The sequence below is a fragment of the Parasteatoda tepidariorum genome, chromosome 3 (genome assembly GCF_043381705.1).
Source record: "Parasteatoda tepidariorum isolate YZ-2023 chromosome 3, CAS_Ptep_4.0, whole genome shotgun sequence".
NCBI classification, from domain to species: Eukaryota; Metazoa; Arthropoda; class Arachnida; order Araneae; family Theridiidae; genus Parasteatoda; species Parasteatoda tepidariorum.
In genome coordinates, this window is record NC_092206.1 from 39898832 (window position 1) to 39907807 (window position 8976).

At 27.1% G+C, this 8976-nt stretch overlaps 1 protein-coding gene across 2 annotated transcripts in view; it reads left to right on the plus strand.

Moving 5' to 3' along the window:
• LOC107456467 (kin of IRRE-like protein 1) overlaps positions 1-8976 on the plus strand; it is a 226162-nt gene that overhangs the window by 188800 nt on the left and 28386 nt on the right. The window contains exons 12-13 of one of the 2 annotated variants that reach the window (XM_071178515.1): positions 4246-4395; positions 7911-7938. In XM_071178515.1, coding sequence (XP_071034616.1) covers positions 4246-4395; positions 7911-7938 — 178 coding nt within the window. The remainder of the gene's footprint in view (positions 1-4245; positions 4396-7910; positions 7939-8976) is intronic. The other variant, XM_071178516.1, reaches the window with a different exon arrangement.

Here is an 8976-nt window from a genome sequence, read left to right on the forward strand (position 1 = left end):
TTGGTTCGCAAACAAAGCTCACTTCGCTTGCTACTAACCTAGGTACATCGCAAATGCACAAAATTATAAGAATTCAAAACGATCATTCAAATCCATATAACACCTTTCTTTTTTAAAAAAATTACATATTTTTAGTAAATACTAAGTCATTAAAATAAATTTGAATTCAAATAAGTGCAATTCGTTAAACCTATTAGAAATGTACTATAGTATAAAGCGTAACAGCACGACTGAGACTCATTTCTCAATGAGTAACTAATAACAATAACAAAACAAATAAATTCGTGATATAAATCAAAAATTCTCAAATAAATTCGTAATATATAAATTCATGAAAAAAGCGCATTCAACAAAATACTAAAATAGAGATCGATCTACAAAGACTTCCCACTTCTGCCTAGCTTAATAGTATGAGATTGCCGCAGCCATTGGATTAATTTCGGAAGAGATCAAATTTGGTAAGAATGCTCTCTCTGGTTCTTTCAGTTTCCGTTTATAAAAGCCCTATATGTTGAGCCACCTCAGCTAGATTCGGCATGTGACATTTTTAGCGACAATCATTGGTCGATTTTCTAGCGTTGCCATTCGGGGAGTTATAATGATGCTTTTTTGTCGCTGTGTAAGAGAAATATATATATAGATATTGTTTTATATTGTTAGCTTTATATAGGTTAGCTTTATATTGTTGTTAGTTTCGGTTATATCGATCGAAGACATACTCTATTTGAAAATATTATTTTCATCTTCTTACACCATTAATGATAAAAATGAATATTACTTTGTGACTACTTGTATTATTTTATTTACATATTATACCTATAATTTTATTATATTTAATAATGTATGAACATATCATAACAGTTACATATTCAATAGAAATAATTCAAGTATTTGCATAATATTAATAACAAATTATATACAGCGCTACTAAAGTAAATAAGACACGTGAAGTGGTTAGACAGAAAATCGTTTTTTTGAAGAAATGTAAGATCACCAACTATAAGAAGTATATTGTAAATAGAAAGTTAGTTATGTAAAAATATCTCTCATTTCAACAGTCGTATTTATCAACTATTTAGAGAAACAATAAATTGAATTTTAGATATGATTTTTAATGAAATTTATGGCTGAAATTCTTTATAAATTCTACTACTAGAATGTATTATATCTTAATATTGATATGTGATAATTTAAGGCCATGTTTTGGTAAAATTACAAAATATCAAAATATTAAAGTTCATTTATTTACCTCAGATTTTTCACAAGTTATATATACAAATTATTTTTCTTAATGGTGGTAAGTTTTTGAGTCAGAGGATAAGGTCATTTTATTTCCGTTCTTAGTCTAGCTTTTAACTTACTTTACTAAGCTTGTTTGATAGCATCTCAAAATATAAGAACTTTTAACTTATTGAACAATTTAATTTAAAAATGAGCGTACTTATTATAAAATAGAGATGGATAATTACAAAAATAAAAACAAAGCTTTTGTTCAATAAATTAATACTGTAGTTTTCTCAATAAACATTGATTCTTGAGCCACCGTAGAATTTTTTTGAACTCAATAAGATTATACATATGATTTAAAACTTTTATATTAAGCAACAGTTTTGAAAAATTAATTTTATAAAGCGTTCTAAAAACTTGTGACAGTCAAATGCTAAAGAAAAGTGAAGATTAGGTTTTAATTTAAAAAAGAAGTTCTTATAAAATTATTTTTAAGATAAATAAGGCTTATGTTAATAACTTAATTTTTAACAGGATGCAATTTTATCTATTGAATTGAATTATTTACTATAATTACTAAAATACGAATTAACGGATAGTGTTATGATTTTTTTTTATTAGAAATAGATGCCTATAACATATTTTTGCAAATGCTTAAATAAGCAATGAAAAATAAATACTTCAGTGAATAACATATCGAATAGGTAAAATTAATTAAAGTCATTTTACTAATTTATTAAATTTAAATTACTTAAATATCGATGCCTCATAAAGTCGTACTATTTAGATATTTATTCTAATATTTTTAGTTGGTAATATATGAGTTCAAGGTTGTTGAAATAATTACGTTAAAAATATAACATGAAGTAATTTGTTGCATTTTGAATTAAAGGTGGAATTCGTTAAAGTTGATTTAACAGCAAAACATACTTTTAATTACGTCCTTAATATCTTTTTTCTCAAAAATAAACATTCAAAAAATAAAAATAAGCAAATTTAAAACAAGTTAAACATTCCTGTGTATTTGACATGAAACAAAAAGTAATTGTCATTTATTATTCAGTTTATTCAACATTTTTTTTCAGAGAGGGTAAAAGCAGTCATTATTTATTTTAAAAACAAAAATACTGCAAATAACTTTGCATTTTTTTCTTATTTAGAAAACATTAGGAAATTAGTAAATATTTTAAAAAGGAGGCTGCTTTTTTTTAAAAAAAAGGATAATAAAATGTTTTATTTTAATAAAAAGAATTTACTTTCAGCGAAAATAATACGGTAAATATTTTCTTGAAACGATATATTAAGCCATTGACTATGTAATTTAATTGCTTTAACTAATGAATTTATAAAATTTGAAAGTTTATTTATGAATAAATAAATTGCTTTGCATAAAAATTAAAAAAACGGTAATTGCGGATTCCAGATATACAACTAAAACAACAACGGCAATAATAATAATAACATTAATAATAACAGAAATATAAAATATACAAACGCTGTTCGTGAAGTAGAAAATTGTTATTTTTGACAAAACAAATCTATTAAAAATAATAGAGTGAAGCTTTTAAATATGAAACGGTTGTTATAATAATACCTTAATGGGACACAGATGCCTTGACTCTCTGGCTCAAGTATTAATAACCAACTGACTTCATAAACCTTTCTCACATATTTTCAAAGAAGTATTAAACATTTCTGTCTCAAAATAGACACAGCATAACATAAAAATTGTATTTTATGCATTCATCATAATGAATTCATCATAATGTATTCATCATATTCGTCATTATCAATTCATCACAATCTTTTCAATTAATATAATAAAAAATATTTTTTTTCTCAATAACAAATTTTTCGAGTTTTGAGTTCCGTAATTTCAGAATATGCAAAGAAATTAACATTTTATCCAAAAAAGGATAATTCACATACAATAGAACTAAAATCCGTACCATTGGAAATATATGCATACAACGAAAAATAAAATACATACCAATGCTTTTCTAGAAATGAATATTCTTACTTCATACAGAATTGTCGTTTCAAATAAACGAAGTAAATACATTTATTTTTGGCAATTTTCTTCAGAATTGATTCGGTGTTTAATCTAAAAATTCGCTTAACACGCGTGAACTTAAACATTTAAAAGCTTCCAAAAAGAGAATAAATACGTTTATATTACACAACTGCTGTAGAGCAAGATATGCATTAATGATTTTCTTGCAGCAAAACTTTTTTACTTGGAAATATCTGCCATTTTAAATTAATAGAGAGGTTGGACAAATTTAAAACCCATTTGCTTAGCATACATTTAATTTTTCCGTTAATTAAATTCACAGAAGTGTTAACAAAGTACACAATACATGTATACTGAAAAAGAATTTTTGTTCTATAAAGGTTAAAAATATTTACATTAATCTATTTCGGTTAAGAAGTATACATCAGAAAGCTGATTGAGAAGAAAAAAAATCACGCAATAGAGAAACCTGCTTTTTTTTCAAAAATTAAAACTAAATAATTATATGCACTTATAACAAGGCTTGCTTGAATGCATTTAATTACTGGCACTTACATTCACGACAGTGTTAAATAAATATATNACATGTTTCAATAAAGTAAGATACATCAAAATGCTGATGTAATTCTAGGGAGAAAAAAAAACCATTCATACATTGGAGATGTCTGTTTTTGAATTTATATACATTCAAAGCAATTTTTTTAGGCATTTAATTACCTCCATTAAATTTACTAATTGTAACTAATTGCTTAACACATGGCTATGAAAATGTACTTGTTGTTCAAAAAGAGTAAAATGTGTTTTAGTCATACATTTTCTTAAAAGTAAGAAGCGCTGGAATTTGCTTATAGAATACAAATATATTTTTACATTCAAAATATTTGTTACTTTTTTTTTAGATTAACACAGAATTTAGAGTATTTAATAACATTTTTTTAGACTTTCGACCCTAAAATTTAAATTTTATTTTACTAATCTTGAATTTTTTTCCCGGAATACAAAAGAATTTGCATTCCATACTTTATTTCCAGGATTTGCTTCTGAGTCTATAAACATTATTCTCGGTGTAATGATTGGAGTTGTTGCTGCTCTGGTGTTTGTTGCCGGAATTGCTGTTTTCATAATAAGAATGAGAGAAGAAGAAAGAGAATCAGGTATGCAGTATTATATGTGTTTCACTTTTAGTCATCTAAAATTTTAAGTGAAAAGCTATGAAATATCAACAATGAACTGGAAAGTTTCTGCTTTATCTACGCAATATTAACTCATCAACAAAATAAATAAGATAATAACTTACACTGAAATAAACCTGGATTAGTTAATAAAATGAATAAAAGATGGAGTTATCAAGAGTACCCTAGCAACCTTGGCCCCAGTTGGGTTCATAATTAGCTCAATATGGGACCTATAAGAACTTTCACCAAGGGACCACTATTGGGATGTCTAGATTTTTTAATGCTAGTCTTAGAATGGCCTATATAGGACCTGCATTGGCAAATATAGAATCTCAATTGGCTTAATACGGGATATAAAATATCGGGTGAATCGGATAATTCTATGTATTGTCAATATCAGAAAAAAAACGGCCCTTTGAACCTTTACTAAGCCAAGACTCATGAATATTAGCCCAATGACGGCCCAAGTTATTTTGATGCTAGGGTAAACCAAAGTTTAAAATAACTAATGTTTTGAATCAACTATTACATTTTTATTTCTTTTGAAAATCAGACGTAGAATCAATATTTATAAATATACTGCTTTTCCTAAATGTTTTATAATCTAGTTTTTTCATTAAGATTCCGTTGAACATTAAAATTATTTGTGTATATGTTACTGTTAATAAAAGTAATGGCGGCATTCTGTTCAATACATGGTGTTGTCAGATAAAGTAGTAAATATGAGAACTTTTATGCACTCTAGGCATTGCATACAATGACAACAAGAGTTTGTGGGTTCGATGCCCGCCGGCCGAAGACTCCTCGAGCAGTAAATGGTGACTGATGCACGCTAACTCTGTCGAGTGGCAAAGTCCTCCATGTTTCTATAACAAATTAGGATTCTGGAGTTCCTTGTCTTCTGGATTGGCTCAAAATTACAAGGCTACAAAGCTGAACATTAGTAGTTGTAAACCCTAAAATTGGGTCGTCTGTTCAACGACGGATATAAAAAATTTTATGTGATGGCATTGTACACATTAGCGTAAGATATTTTCTGAAATGGCAAATGCTTAGGAATTGGAAACTCAGAAAAAGAATATGATCATAACTATCAGAATATAAGTTCACTATACTTTCGCACAAAACTCAGAAATCGTTACGAAAAAGCTAAAATTTTTCATTTCGTAATTATTTTGGTAAAATTGACTATAAAATAATGTTTTATAATATGTGATAAAATTTGCTAAATACGGTAAAATTTGGTAATTTTATGATGATTTCTAAGAGAATGATATAAAGCCATTTATTCGTTAAAGTGTAACTAGATGTGGAGTAATAAGAATTTACGGAACTGAATTTACGGTAAACTGCTGCCATATGAACGGAAAATTTACCAAATGAATAGTTCAAAAATAGTATATTTTGAATTTTTTTTAAGAGAATAAGGCGTTTTTTTTTAACAGATGTGTCATTACCATATAGTATGGTAATTTTATTGGGGTTCTTTATCACTCATTAAAAAGTGAAAATCAATGAGAAAAAACATATCATTATTTTTATTCTGATTTCTTTTTTTTTAAATTTTTAAAGAAAAATATTGCTGAGTTGAAAGCTAAAGCGGTATTGGGTAATGCCTTTAAAAAATCACCGAAGCAATCGAACAAATGTGTTCTGAAAATCAGGAATTAGTATACTGAACAATCATTTTTCTCTTAGGTAATTTAGGGTAAAGAATATCGGGCAACTGTATACTGGACATTGGCTGAGACATCACTTCTGAGTTTTAACTCGGTTATCTCTAAACTGGTTGTTATCAATGACATATAGATTTAAAAAAAATTAGGCATTCATTTTAAAATAAAAACAGAAAAATTAAAACATTATGTTTTTTTTAAATAAGACATTAAAAGGATTGTAGATTCGAAGAATAGAAGTAAACTAGAACATATAAAAATATGAATATTTGTAAGCAAGTAATTGTAAAAAAAGCATATCTGTTCACCATAAATCTCAGCGAAATAATTTATATTAACACTTAATTGACACTTAAAATTTTTGAAGAAAATTTTTGTCATTGAATTTACCTTTTAAAATCATTATTAAATTTCAAGTCAAATATTCAGTATATTTTTTTAATATTTAGAAATAGTTTTGAAAGAGCGCAACATTTATATGGTTGTTTGCTTGATAAAGAGAAATCTAAGTTAGCAATGATATGTATCGCTTAAACAAAGGACACTATTTAAAATTTCCTTTGTTGAAAAAAGGAATCAACTACAAAACTGTTTATATAAATTAAAACTTCAGAAACTTTTGTATTAAGCAAAATAACTAAATTTCTTGAAGTTCTAAAAAAAATTTTTCAAAATAACTAAAACTTTTTTAAAACTAAAATTTTACTTCAAAATTGTAATGAGTGAAAATAATTTTTAAAATTACAATTGAAATGACTGTAGATAGTAATACAAAATAGCTTAAGGAACATAGCACACATTGCATCATTCGTACTTAGAACTTCAAGACCTGCTTAATATCAACTACTTTGCTTCGAAAATCATTCTGATCACAGTACTAACAGACACTCCAGATACAGATCCATCCAAGGCCCAATAGAGATGTATGGCTAGTGAGATTAGTGATAAATGAGAGGTTAAGAAAAGTTTTCTATCGTAGTTTTAATTTTGACAAAATACCTTCCAAATTTATTTCCAATTAAAAACTCTTTAGGGATGTATACTTTCATATGTAAGATAATCATTTAAAATTTTCAGTGCTTGACAACTCAAAAAAATTAAAAAACATTAAGCGTGACCGTTGATTCCCACAAACCAAAGACAAAAAATTTAGATGGTAAAATCATAGTTAAATAAAACAAAAAGACATTTCCAAGTTCTAGCAATAAAGAAAATTCTAAATTAATGTCAAAAACTATTTTCAAATATTGTTTTAATTTTTGATTATCACTTAAAAAATTCTAAGAAAAACTTTAGAGTATTTCTAATGCATCAAATACACTTTTTACTTGTCTAAAATAAAAATCTGTAATTTCCAAACTTTCATTATTTTCAATTTCGAGATTATTAAATTTCTTTCTCCTTCCCAACAATGCAATATCCCAGTTCTTCCTTGGAAACTTTTATGCAATTTCTTTTCTTTACGATATGTCAAGTAATTATGCTTTTGTTTTGAATTTCTTACGCCAAAAGAAATCTCCAAGATTTTCGCGTTTCTGTTTTATCTCATTTCACATGCACAGAAGGCATATTCTCACGCAAATTACGGCTGGGCGAATATTTTACTTTTCTTCTCTGAGCAACTGCAGTGGATAACCCCAAAAGTACCACTAAAGCATATTTTTTTTCCACATACATTTATCCATTCGTCTCCATAAGCGTAGTGCTGCACTTTGTGATATTTACTCTTTACCCGGAACAAAAAGAAAGTTTTAGATAGCTTGCGAGATAACAATATTTTATAGACAACTCATAAATGTCTGTATCTTTTCTTTTCAGGATCCGGGGAAGGACCAGCGAGGGAAAAGTAAGTTCTAACTTCCATTCTTTCAAATAATTCCCTCGAATGTCTCATAATTATTTTTCTTACGGCTTTTGTTTAAAAGTTGAATTTTGCCTCGATCTAAATGTTACACTTCCTCGCAATAAATATAAAAGTTAATGATCATAAAAATGCATTAGGTATTTAATAGTTCTCTAAAAGTTTTTGAGCAGTTTTAACTTAGTTCATAAGGTGATTAAATTTTAAATAAACTTGTTATACTTAATAGAAATTTCAGTTGAAATAATAGCGTTTTTATGAAACTTTAATAATTTTAAATATTTAAACTCAAAATTTTAAGTTTAGCATAATTATTTAACAAAGATTTGTGTAATCCAACAGAAACCAAAGAGGCCAACAGAGATGGATATAGGTATAAGGAATTTCACATTTCGCATTGTAAGCTTTAGTTAAAGGAATTTAATCTAAATTCCAGTTTTTTAAGTTATTTCGCTTTTGAATATATTGCTCATGGGGTGCAATAGCGGCACAGCTCAAAAAATCAAGTTTTGAGATAAGTGGGTTTAAAGTTTTCATTGCTAAGCAAAATGCATAAGAAATGCTTTAGTTTGCTTAAACAACGATTTCCTTCAAGTTGAATTTAGAGTTGTGCTCGTATCAGGGCTAAAGAAATAGAAGGACTAGTTCACTCCGCTCTTAGAGCTGAAGCTACGATTTCCCTCCTCATGACGTCACTGTGTAAACAGATCTCGGAGATCGCAAGCAGAGATATGATAACTTTGCATCCTTCTCTTTGTAAAAATAAGTTAGACTTTTTCTGGTTATTAGCCTTCAAACTTTACGTAATTAACACATTATTTCCGTTCATAAACATAGTTCAAAAAAAACTTTCTTCGTTATTATATTTAAAAAAATACCATTTTAAACTTATAAAAATGTTTTGCTAGTTGGTGAAAATGACACGATAAATACTTTATTTTAAAAAGTTCAGTTTTAACTTTAACTATTAAGAAAAATGAAGGCATATATCGACACTTTTTTTATCTACATATTCTTTTATAA